This window comes from Bos grunniens, chromosome 7 (genome assembly GCF_055505025.1).
Source record: "Bos grunniens cultivar Pamir isolate PY7600 chromosome 7, Bosgru_T2T1.0, whole genome shotgun sequence".
Taxonomy (NCBI): Eukaryota; Metazoa; Chordata; class Mammalia; order Artiodactyla; family Bovidae; genus Bos; species Bos grunniens.
In genome coordinates this window covers 67,940,909-67,954,096 of record NC_141171.1, presented here as the reverse complement: position 1 = coordinate 67,954,096, position 13,188 = coordinate 67,940,909, and the positions used below count along the sequence as shown (strand labels likewise).

General features: G+C 37.5%; 1 protein-coding gene and 1 long non-coding RNA gene across 13 annotated transcripts in view; one reads left to right on the top strand and one right to left on the bottom strand.

Moving 5' to 3' along the window:
• SGCD (sarcoglycan delta) overlaps nt 1-13,188 on the bottom strand; it is a 695,743-nt gene that overhangs the window by 6,324 nt on the left and 676,231 nt on the right. For 2 of the 8 annotated variants that reach the window (XM_086412607.1, XM_086412608.1), the window contains one exon: nt 8,320-9,671. The exons of the other annotated variants lie outside the window; for them this stretch is intronic. In XM_086412607.1, the coding sequence (XP_086268733.1) occupies nt 9,650-9,671 (22 nt within the window). In that variant the 3' untranslated portion in view covers nt 8,320-9,649. Of the gene's footprint in view, nt 1-8,319; nt 9,672-13,188 lie in introns of those variants that run through there. 8 annotated transcript variants of the gene reach the window in all.
• The window catches only part of LOC147369756 (uncharacterized), a 206,507-nt gene that overhangs the window by 171,131 nt on the left and 22,188 nt on the right, over nt 1-13,188 (top strand). The window contains exon 5 of one of the 5 annotated variants that reach the window (XR_015167853.1): nt 4,489-4,625. The exons of the other annotated variants lie outside the window; for them this stretch is intronic. This is a non-coding gene — a long non-coding RNA (uncharacterized LOC147369756). Of the gene's footprint in view, nt 1-4,488; nt 4,626-13,188 lie in introns of those variants that run through there. 5 annotated transcript variants of the gene reach the window in all.

The following is a 13,188-nucleotide window of genomic DNA, read 5'->3' as shown; positions in this document are numbered from 1 at the left end:
CACCTCCACATTCGTTCACCATCTTCTCAATGGCACTTCTCCACCTTGCCCAGGATACAGTCCTCAAACCATTTTCTCTCTTTCCCTTTCCTTTGACCTTCTCTCCTTCCCTTATTACAATGGTTAACTCAACTTTTAAAAAAAATTGGAGTATAATTGCTTTACAATGCTCTGTTCATTTCTGTTATACAATGAAGTGAATCAGCTTTATGTATACATATAGCCCTCCCTCTTGAACCCACCCACTCCCCATCCCACCCCTCTAAAGTCACCACAGAGCTTCAAGCTGAACTCCCTGTACTTGATACTAGCTATTTATTTTACGCGTGGTAGTATATATGTCAATCATACTCTCCCAAATCGTCCCACCCTTTCCTGCCCCAGCTGTGTCCACATGCCCATTCTTTACAACTGAGTCTCTATTCCTGCCCTGAGAGTAATTCATGACTTCTCCGTCCTCAATATGCTAGTTCATCTCTAATCTGGACTACTGAAACCTCACAAGTTTTGTGTCTAAGTCCTCCTTTTTTTCCCAGTGTTCTTCATGCACAAATATATCTTCCTGAAGTCAGTTCTGAATATGCCACTTATCAAAACCCTTGCAAGTTTCTTAGAAAATACAGGAGCTACTGGATGTATCCAACCATTGACAGCTTGGTCTGACCTATTTTGTTAGTGTTATTTCTTGCCACAAACCTTAGCCATGCTTTATTGAATACTTACCAGGTGATTGGCTCTGCAGGACGTGTTTGATACTGTTTATCTCTTTTGGGTATGTGTGTGCTCAGTTGTGTCCGACTCTTTGGAGCCCCATGGGCTGTAGCCTACCAGGCTTCTCTGCCCATGGAATGTTTCATGCAAGAATATTGGAGTGGGGTGCCATTTCTTACTTTAGGGGATCTTCTTGACCCAGGGATTGAACCTGGATCTCCTGCATTAGCAGGCAGGTTCTTGACCATCACACCACCTGGGAAGCCTGTTATCTCATTTAATCCTGACAAAATCCTATGCCTTCAGCACTCCTTTAGTCCTGGTTGTACTAGCAAGGGAGACTAAGGTGAATGACTTGCTTAAGGTTGTGCATCTAGTAAAAGGGAAAAACCAAGATTCAAACCCAAGTGTGTTGTCCAGTGTATAATATCAGTGCCAGGAAAACTGGACTTCTTTCCTGTGTCCACGCTTTGTAAGTAAATGCCAACCCTCTCTTCATGGAATTAGCACTTTTATTTCCAAAACCAACCTCTGTAAATAAGGGTAAGGTGACAGGGAAACTTATTTCCTACCCTAAATGGTTTTCACAACTTACTGAAATGGTTGACATCAGTGACATCAAATTCAGGATACAGTGAATGTGTTCCTATTTGCTGTATATTATTCAAGGTGAACGGCTGATACAAAATGATAGTTGAGGGGAAATTTTCAAGATAGGAAAACCATGTATGGAGCCTGGAGAACTTTATCAGCTGGAGCTTTGACTTTTCAGACAGGCTTAGGAATTCCCTTTACTCTCACCATCTTTGAAATCAGCAGGAGGGCTCCCAGGCCAGAGAAGTGAACTTAGAAATGACCGCTGCCTCTTTCCCTCTCACAGCTTTGGAAGTGATGAGAAACGCGGCTACTCTGCTTCCTAGAGTCAAAGGCTCCAATAAGGTAGAAATGGCAATTCCTTGGCCACAGAGACCAAAGGGTAACTGGCTTTGTGTTTCAAACCCCATCTTAATATCCTTTATTGTTCAGGCAAACTTAATAGTATGTGCACATGTTAAATCCTTCCAGTGTGACAAAAGCTCCTACAAGAGCCCTGAAGGGCCTGCACAGAGCAGATAAAGCACTCTTGCAGTGATTTCAGTCAATTTCTGACCATAGATTAACAACCATGACTCTACTGCTTAGTTGGTTATTGATCAGGGAAAATGGAGGGAGGCTTCCTCCTGATTTGGGAGGTGGTGAAGACAACTGAGGGTCCTGTCGGCTCTTTGAAATGAATACAGCTCCGGATAGGAGCAAATGTGACTCCTCTGGGAGGACTGAAAGAGCCTGAAAATAGACGGAAGTCTAGGAGAGGAGGCCTAAAGCTAGCCTGTGCTGTTCAGAACAGTGGTTCTCAAACTTGAGCAGCAGAATCCCCTGCCAGGCTCCCCTGGGTTATACACTCTAGGTTCAGGGTGGTACCTGAATGCCTGCACTATTGGCAAGTCACAGGTGATGAAGCTGATAGTTTGGGGACCACTCTTTGAGAACCACTACTCTGAAACAACATTGTCATACCAGATGCCCACAAAGACTGGATAGGTAATGTCAGTGAGTGACGCATAAGAAAGCTGGAAGGAAAACTAGTCTCTGAGCAATCATAGATGTCAAGTGATGGAGATGCTTTAAACAGGAGGCAGCTGATATTCTAATCTGGCCTATTATTGCCAGGGCTACTGGTGGAAAACAAAAATTTATTTCAAATCATTAAACTTTTGGAATTGATGCAAAGATTTCTCCAAATATAAATATAGTAAAAAGGATGACATTGCCATAGATCTTGTGTGTGTGTGTGTGTGTGTGTGCTTAGTTGCTCAGTCATTTCCAACTTTGCAACCCAATGGACTCTAGCCCGCCAGGCTCCTCCATCCATGGGATTATCCAGGCAAGAAAACTGGAGTGGGTTGCCATGCCATCTTCCAGGGGATCTTTCCAACCCAGGTATACTCACCATCTACTTAGGAAAAAAAAAATTCTTTGTAATTCCCTGAGCTCCTTTTCCTAATTCTATCCATTTCCTTCTCTCAAGAGTAACTAGTACTATGAATTTTGCTTACTGTTTTCTTGCTTTTCTTTGTACTATTACATTACTACATTTGCCTGCTTACATGATGAATTATTCACTATCATGTGTTTTTGAGCTTTATGCACAGAATGATTCCACTTAGTGATTTATTTATTTTTGGCCTCAACAGTTTGTTCCTGAGGAACAGCCATGCCTGGCTGTAATTTATTTGATTCCCTCGGGTTAATCACACATCATGATTTATTGTCCATCCTTTTGCTGGACATTTTGATTGATCCCAAGTTTTTTTTCTACTAAGTCATCTCTGATGTGCATCCCAGTGTTTATTTGTAAATTTTCTTTAGGACACACAGGTGAAGAGTAACATTGCTAGCTCCTAGGGTATGCTTATCTACAGCTTTATTATTTTCCCACTAGTAATGTATAGAGTTTATTCTATTTCTGGCTAGCATTTGATATCGTTCATTATGAAATGAGTGTGAAATGGGATGCTATTGTCTTTTAAATATGCATTTCCTAGTTTAGTAATGGAGTTAAGCATCTTTTTATTTGCTGGTAAGCCATTTGGGACTCTTCTTCAGTGAAATGTCTTTGTTTTTGTGATTTTGTGTGAATTGTCGTCATGCTTTATGTATTCTGAAAAATAATTGTATTGTGTTGATATGTATTGGTATGTGTTGATAATCCCTTCTTTTGAGGCAGTAGCTTACCTTTTCATTTTATGCTTAGCACCTTTGGGTGAGCAAGGTTTCATACTTTAATGCCCAAATTTATTATCTCTTCCTCTGGCATTTGTGCTTTCCGTGTCTTGTTTGAGAAATCTTTCCCTGCACTGAAACCACAAAGTTCTTCAATATTATTTTTAAAACTTTCATGTTTTGCTAAGTCTCTAATTCATTGGGTATTCATGTTTGGGTATGGTCTGAGGTTGGGGGTAAAAACAGATACTGGTGAAGGATCTCAACATCATATATTGAAAAGCCTATATTTAGTTCTTTCATAAATGATGTTGCCAGACACTTATGGGTCTTTCTAGTCTATTTCATTATTCTATTCATCTATCCCTGTGATAACAATTAAGGGTTTTAACTTACTACAACTTTTAAATTCTTTACATTTCATAAGATAAGTCCTTTTACGTTGCTTTTTCAAGACACCTGTGAGGTAGTTAGAATAGGAAAAAGCAGTCCAGAATGGCAGTGGCTAAAAGACAAGGAAGGGAAAAGCCCACAAAACTAGAACAAAGGAAGGTCCGAGGACCAGAGTGAGGACCTCAGATGAAACAGATAGCACTCCTGGCTAGCCCAATTTATATAAGGCAGGCCCAGGGGGGAGGAGGAAAAAAAAATACATAAAAAGAGGAGCCAAAATTGGGCCGGAGTCTTTTCCCTTCCTTGTCTTTTAGCCACTGCCTTTCTGGACTCCTTTTCTTATTCTACCTACCTAATTTCAGCATCAAATGAAGGAAGACCTGTTGGAATTTTGGTTGGATTTAGGTTCTCTCCATGATGATTTCATCTGTCTCTACTAAGTTTTCTTGGATGTATTTCAATACAGTTAGACATTTTTTTCCTATGTGGATTCAGCATATCTCTTGTGGCTACTGAAAATGATATTTTGGTTAAAAATTACTTCTCTTACACTTACTTCTTTTTCCTATTGTATTGAGATTCAGGTTTTTGTTTGTTGTTTTTGATATGTTGATCTTATAGTTAACACCTAGGTAAATAAAGCAGGAGGAGAAGGGGACAACAGAAGATGAGATGGTTGGATGGCATCACCAACTCAATGGACTGAGTTTGAGCAAACTCCAGGAGACGGTGAAAGATAGGGAAGCCTGGTGTGCTGCAGTCCATGGGGTCACAGAGTGGGACATAACTGAGCGACTGAACAACAACAAATTATCTTATTTTTCATAATTTGTACACAGGTTGATTTTGTTTTTCTTGTTATTGTTTAGTTGCTAAATCATGTCTGACTCTTCTGGAACCCATGGATAGGTTCCTCTGTCCATGGGATTTCCCAGGCAAGAACACTGGAGGGGAGTTGCCATTTCCTTCTCCAGGGGATCTTCCCAACCCAGGTTTACTTGGTAGGCACTAGTTATTTTATGACAGTTCTATATCTTTTGATTTCTTAATACTTTTTATTTCTTTTACTTTCTATACTGTTCTGTCTAGGATTGTCCAATACAGGGCTAATTAATAGTAAGGAAATGGCAATCTTGCCTTTTCCTGACTTGAAAGGGAAAGCTTTAAAAAATTCACCATTAAGTAAAACTTCTTTGTTCTAGGGTTTTATTTTTTTCCCCTGAAATACTTTTTATCATGATGAGAGACTTCCTTTCTATTCTATTTGCTAAGAGTTTCTATCATTCATTACTGTGAATTTTATCAAGTACCATTGTATTCTTCATATTTTGAGATAATATACTTAATAGATTAATGTGGTAAATTATGTTAATTTTTCAATAATCCACTCAATTTTTGGTATTACCTTAACGCTGTCATTCTGCCTGCAATGTGGGAGACCTGGGTTCAGTCCCTGGCTTGGGAAGATTCCCTGAAGAAGGGAAAGGCTACCCACTCCAGTATTCTGGCCTGGAGAATTCCAGGGACTATACAGTCCATGGGGTCGCAAAGAGTCAGACATGACTGAGTGACTTTCATGTCACTAACGTCATTGTATATCAATATCTTTTTCAAGTTCTATCACTTTATTCTGAAATTTTTAATGAAAGATTAGATTTATTTACCTTTTGTATATTTAAAATCATTGAGAAACCTGGGCATTGAATGACATATTTTCCCATTTAAAGTTAATTACAGGATTATACATGTTTTATGCTTCTTCTCAGGTTGACTTTGGCAAGTTATCTCTTTTCTCAGTATTTTTTCATTTCATAGAGAGGTTCAAACTTCTTGGCAAAGCTTTTTATAATATTTTCATTTTAAAAACTGTCCCCAGCATTTGTAGTTATGTCTTTTGTTGTTCCAAATATTTATATTCGTGTCGTCTTTTCCCCTTGAGCAGTACTGCCAATTATTAGTCTTTTCAAAGAGCTAACTTTTGCTTTTGTCAACCCTGTGTTATGCTTATTTCTTGTGCTTGAATTTTCCTGTCTTTTGTTCTAAATAGAACTGCAGAATTATTCTAAGTTCTAAAATGTGTTGCCGCCTTAGTTAATTAAAATGTTCTGCCTTCTTAATTTTTAATATTTTCATTTAAGGATATGCATCTGGGGGGCAGCATACCAAAGAAGTATTAATAATATAGGTGTGAATATTTTGCCATTTTAGTATAATTTCTCCTCTGGTAGGTTTTATAGAAGGATTTTCCTTAATTTCTAAATATGTAAGATTTTCTAGTATATATGTCTACTGTATATTTTGTTCATTAGTTTTAAACTAATAATCTCTTTAATAAATCAATTATTTAAAAATTGAGACTAGATTTTTGGGCCAGTATATGTTAATTTTTACAAATATTCATGCCTGTCTGAAAGGAATATGTGTTCTGCAGCTGTTGGTGCTATGTTCTATGTCTATTAACTCAAGATATATACCTGTTTGATCTATCAGTTATAAAGAGAGGTATGTTATTAAATACACATCAGCTTAGGATTCCGTGTATAAAATAGTTCTATTTCTTATGTTTTTTGCCTTAAAAGCCATTTTACCTATTAGTATAGTTGTTCTATTTGTCAGTATTTTCCTTGAACACATTATTCTTTTAAATATCATCCATTCTGTTTGGTTATATTTTAGATATGTCTCTCACATTAATTGCATTTTTAAAAATTTTCAGATGACTTTTATTAAGGAAAAATTTACATACAATGAAATGCACAGGTCTTTTTTTTTTTTTTTACTTTTACTAAGAAATAAACATTGTCTATATTTGTACAACATGATGTTTTAATACATGTGTATACTGTGAACCGATTCTTGCAATTAGTTAACCTATCCATCACCTCACATATTTATCTTTTGCTCCCATGTGGTAACAATATTTAAAATGTACTCTTTTAGCAAATTTCAAACATATAATACAGTATTATTTAATAACTATAGTCATCACTGTGCTGTACACTAGCTCTTCTGAACTCATTCAGCTTATAACTGAAAGTATGCACCCTTTATCCAGTCTCTTGTTAGTAGATATTTGGTTGTTTTGAGGTTGGGGCTATATTGCATACATCTTTATGAGGATAAAGTTTTTCATTTCTCTAAAGTAAGTAGCTATGAGTAGAACTGTTAGGTTATAGCATAGGTGTGTCTTTAAGAGATGTGCTAAAATAGCGTCTAAAATAATCCCCTAAGATCCTTGCCTCCTGGTATTCATGCTTTTAGGTGATTCTGTCTCCTAGATGTGGGCTGGATATGTTGTTGTTCAGCTGCTAAGTCATGCCCAGCTCTTTGTGACCCCAGGGACTGTAGCACGCCAGGATTCCCTGTCCTTTGCTATCTCCTAGAGTTTGCTCAAACTCATATCCATTGAGTCGGTAATGCTATCTAATCATCTCATCCTCTGCGGCCCCCTTCTCCTGCCCTCAATCTTTCCCACTGACAAGGGTCTTTTCCAATGAGTCGGCTCTTTGCATCAGGTGGCCAAAGTATTGGAACTTCAGCTTCAGCATTAGTCCTTCCAGTGAATATTCAGGGTTGATTTCCTTTAGGATGGACTGGTTTGATCTCCTTGCTATCCAGGGGACTCTCAAGAGTCTTCTCTAGCACCACAATTCAAAACCATCAATTCTTCAGTGCTCAGCCTTCTTTATGGTCCAACTCTCACATCCATACGTGACTACTAGAAAAACCATAACTTTGACTCTACAGAACTTTGTTGGCAAGGTGATGTCTCTGCTTTCTAATACGCTGTCTAGGTGTGTCATAACTTTCCTTCCAAGGAGCAAGTATACATAGTGGTTTGCTTCTACACAAGTAAAGTGCGCCAGGATATCACTTAGGAGACTAGCTTAAAAAAAGACTGTGGCTTCCATCTTGGCTTTGTGCTGTCATTCCGTCACTCAAAGAGATGCTTTGCTGAGCACTGCCCTATGAAGACATCTGAGAAAACGGGGGAGCCCATTGGCCTGTGAGGAGCTAAGGCCCTCAATCCAATAGTCTACAGGAAGCTGAGTTTTACCAACTGCATTTATAAATAGATCTTCCTCAAGACAAGCATTTGAAAAGATCACACAATGGACTATTACTCAGCCATGAAAAAGAATACATTTGAATTAGTTCTAATGAGGTGGATGAAACTGGAGCCTATTATACAGAATGAAGTAAGCCAGAAAGAAAAACACCAATACTGTATACTAATGCATACATATGGAATTTAGAAAGATGGTAACAATAACCGTGTATACGAGACAGCAAAAGAGACACTGATGTATAGAACAGTCTTTTGGACTCTGTGGGAGAGTGAGAGGGTGGGATGATTTGGGAGAATGGCATTGAAATATGTATAATATCATATATGAAACAAGTAGCCAGACCAGGTTCGATGCACGATACTGGACGCTTGGGGCTGATGCACTGGGACGACCCAGAGGGATGGTATGGGGAGGGAGGAGGGTTCAGGATGGGGAACACATGTGTACCTGTGGCGGATTCATTTTGATATATGGCAAAACCAATACAATATTGTAAAGTTAAAAAATTAAAAAAATAAAATAAAAATGATGTGTATTGGATGTAAGAATATGGAAGTATCATTGATTCATTGTTGAAATTTAAAAGTAAGTTTCAGTACAGTGTTTATAGCATAATATGAAATTAATTTTTAAAATTTTAGAGGTGGTATGTACCTAGATTTATATAGGAAAATATGTGGAAAGATAAGAGTTGCCCCTGGTTAGTTGGGATGGGAGTGCTGTTGGTTGAGCGGAGTCTTGAAATGTTACGTTCCCTGTTTATTTATTAGATGTCTGCATTGTTTGAAATTCTTTAGATGAACGTGTTGCAGTCTTTTATTTTATTTTTCTTTTTACCCCTCCCCCTGCAGTCTTTTAAATAAATCATGAAATAATAAAACAAACAAACAAACAAAAAACCACAGCCCTGGCCCACAGCTTAACTAAACCTGATAATTGATCTTGAGTGAGAGGCATCACTAAATTGCACCCAGATTTCTGACCCTCAGAAACTGAGATAAATAAATGTCTTGTTTTTTTAAGCTGCTGAATTTTGTACCATCATAGATTAATACAATAAGAAAACTGCCAAACTGTTTTCCAAGATACTTGTGCAATTTTATATTCTTACCACAAATACTGATGTAATTAAAGCTATTCCAGTGGCTACAAAGATTCTTCTTTACAAGTTTCATTTCCCTGATGACTAATCATGTTGAGCAGCTTTTCATGTGTTTATTGGGTATTCAAAGATGTTCTTTTGGGAGAGATCTATTTAAAACTTGTGCCATTTTTTTTAAACCATTGGATTATTTTTTGTTGTTGTTATTGATTTGATGTATATGCTAGGTAAATTTTTTGTGTGTGTATATATCAACATATCTCTGAAATTTCAGATACATTTTCAGAAAATTCAGATATGCATGTATATCTGAGTATGTTCATATATCTAAAATCTTTCTATTTATCTGTCTGTATAAAGTATTTTCTCCCAATCCATGACTTCCTTCATTTTTAAATAATGTCTTCTGATGAGTGTCAATTTATCATATTTTTATGTTTAGTACTTCTGTACTTTCCCTAATAAATCATCACCTACCCCAAGGATACATAGTCTTCCATGTCTTTCGCTAGAAGCTTTATAGTTTTAGTTTTACATCTGGATTTATAATCCATCGTGAATTAGTTTCTAAGAATAGAGTCGAGGTCCACTTTTTCCCCAGTAGGTTTATCTATTTGTTCCAGCACCATTTACTGAAAAAAAAAAAAAAAAAAGAATCGTTTCTCTATTGAATAGCACTGATGCTTTTGTTGAAAATCAATTAACCATACCTAATAGACATATTTTTACACTCTGTACTCCGTTCTGTTTATCTGTTTGCCTCAGTTCAGTTCAGTCGCTCAGCCATGTCCAGCTTTTAGCGACTCCATGGACTGCAGTGTGCCAGGCCTCCCTGTCATCCTTATGCTAATACCAGACTGTCTTGTTTGATACGACTTTGGAAGAAGTCAGAATTAGCTAAAGTGAACCCTTTAGCTTTTGCAAAAGGAAAACATTGGTTTAGCTTTTCTAGATTCTTTCCTTTTCCATATGTCTTAAAGGCCTGTAGGCAATTTAATTGGGATTGTGTTGAATCCATAAATCAATTCTAAGAAGAGTGGATACCTTAATGATATTGAGTCTTTAATGGATTTTCTTTTAAAATGTAACAATCCAGATATTCTTGATTTATCTGTATGTACTATTAGGTATTTTGGTTCTGTGGTGTTTAATCCAGCCAGATTATTGCTTATTCAATGGTCATGTAGATCTATTAATATGCATTTCCACTTTCTATCTTTATTTCTTCTGTCATCATAAACCTCCCTTTCTTAAAATGAAGAAAATTTTTGACATTTTCTCTTAATGAGAGTTTGCTGGGGCAAATCCTCAGTTTTATTTTTCTGAAATAATTTTTTAATCCACCTTCTTTAGTAAAAGAGATTTTTCTTTGGATGCATCACGCTGTGCTGATAGTTATTTTCTCTCAGGAATTGAGGATTATTCCTCTGTATTCTGGTTCTCACTATTGTGGTTAAGTAGTCAGCTGTCAATCTGTCTTCAGTTCTAGAACTTCTATTTTGTTCTTTTCTCTCCAGATGCTCTTTTGTAATGTTATTTTGATGTGCCTAGATGTGGATTTAATTTTGTTTACTCTCCCTGAATTTTTTCTACTCTCTAAATTTGTAGTTTTGTGTCTTTCATCACTTCTGAACAACAGTCAGCTGATACGTCTTTGAAAATTGTTTTTGCTCTGTTCTCTTTTCATGCTGAATCTTAGATTAGACATTTCGTATTATTCTGCCTCTCTGCTTCCTGGATGATTCTTTAGACACAGTCTCATGTTCATTTAATTTCTTTTTATTAGTTTTCATCACATCCAGTGGAGTTTTGCTTTTTGAGATTATATTTTCATTTTTAGAAAAATCTCTATTGCTCAGTTGTTAGCCATTTTTATATTCCTTTGTTTTTTTATTCTTTCAATTCTCTTGTTTCTCTACTCATAGTGAACACATTACTTTATATTTTCTCTGCTAATTCTCATATCGGAAGCTTCTGTGCATTTTTGTTTCAACGCTCTCTTGCTCATGGTGCCTTGCTTCTGAGGACGTTCCATACTTTTTGCCTTTGTGGCTTTCTGTGTCTTGGATCTTAATTTGCTGAAGTTATCAGAGACCTACTTTTAAGGTGATTTTCTCTAAAGAGGGTTTACATCTGTTTCCATTGGTCACTGATGCCACCTTAAGTTTGGGCCCAGTGTAAACTAATTTCTTTCCTTGAGGTCTCGGAACCAACCAGGTAATATGAATTCAGACAGAGGGAGGGTCAATTTGAAGTTACCAAGCCTTGAAGAAATTTTTCTCTCCAGTGCTGAAGTTAAAAACTGGCTAATTCCCTAGCAATTCTCAGGGTGGAAAAGTCAGAGGAGGGCAAGACCAGGTAGGCTGAATTCTATTTCATCTGTACATTAAGGGTTTGGTACATTGGGGTCCCATTTAAATCTGTGGTATCTCTAAATGGATTACTTCCATTCAGTGGACACTGAGATTTTCTTCATGTTTCCGTGTTCCCTCAGTCCATAAAACAAGCTGAATTTCATCTAGTTCAGTAAAATCTATAAAGTTATGGGTGACTTCCATGCTCAGATTACTTCTCTAGGTTCCTATGTTTTACTTTTGGACTGTGACTAATCATACATCATTTCTAGCTCATGAATACATTTAAAATATTTTTAAAATATTCTTGCCATTGGTTTTAGTTCTTTACAACCAGAACAACTGGTCAAAGGACTTGCACTACTCTACCATTGCACTCCAGAGGTCCAGGTTTCTGGTTTTTCAAATGATGGATTTGGAAACTGTATAGTAAAATCAACTCTCCTTTCGGTTCCGTTCAGTCGCTCAGTCGTGTCCAACTCTTTGCGACCCCATGAATCGCAGCACGCCAGGCCTCCCTGTCCATCACCAACTCCCAGAGTTCACCCAGACTCACGTCCATCGAGTCAGTGATGCCATCCAGCCATCTCATCCTCTGTCATCCCCTTCTCCTCCTGCCCCCAGTCCCTCCCAGCATCACAGTCTTTTCCAATGAGTCAACTCTTCGCATGAGGTGGCCAAAGTACTGGAGTTTCAGCTTTAGCATCACTCCTTCCAAAGAAATCCCAGGGCTGATCTCCTTCAGAATGGACTGGTTGCATCTCCTCGCAATCCAAGGGACTCTCAAGAGTCTTCTCCAACACCACAGTTCAAAAGCATCAATTCTTCGGTGCCCAGCCTTCTTCACAGTCCAACTCTCACATCCATACATGACCATAGGAAAAACCATAGCCTTGACTAGACGGACCTTTGTTGGCAAAGTAATGTCTCTGCTTTTGAATATGCTATCTAGGTTGGTCATAACCTTCCTTCCAAGGAGTAAGTGTCTTTTAATTTCATGGCTGCAGTCACCATCTGCAGTGATTTTGAGGCCCAAAAAATAAAGTCTGACACTGTTTCCACTGTTTCCCCATCTATTTCCCATGAAGTGATGGGACCGGGTGCCATGATCTTTGTTTTCTGAATGTTGAGCTTTAAGCCAACTTTTTCACTCTCCTCTTTCACTTTCATCAAGAGTCTTTTTAGTTCCTCTTCACTTTCTGCCATAAGGGTGGTGTCATCTGCATATCTGAGGTTATTGATATTTCTCCCAGCAATCTTGATTCCAGCTTGTGTTTCTTCCAGTCCAGTGTTTCTCATGATGTATTCTGCATATAAGTTAAATAAGCAGGGTAACAATATACAGCCTTGACATACTCCTTTTCCTATTTGGAACCAGTCTGTTGTTCCATGTCCAGTTCTAACTGTTGATTCCTGAGCTGCATACAGATTTCTCAAGAGGCAGATCAGGTGGTCTGGTATTCCCATCTCTTGAAGAATTTTCCACAGTTTATTGTGATCCACACAGTCAAAGGCTTTGGCATAGTCAATAAAGCAGAAATAGATGTTTTTCTGGAACTCTCTTGCTTTTTCCAACTCTCCTTTAAAGGTTGGCAAATAATTATTATTTTCATTTCTTATGTTAAGAAATATTTCTCAGTGCTTCCATTCAAAAAAAATTTTATATTGGAATATAGTTGATTAACAATGTGTTCATTCCCAGTGTATAGCAAAGTGCTTCACTTATATATCTATATATTCCTTTTCAAATTCTTTTCCCATTTAGGTTATTACAGAGTACTGAGCAGAGTTCCTT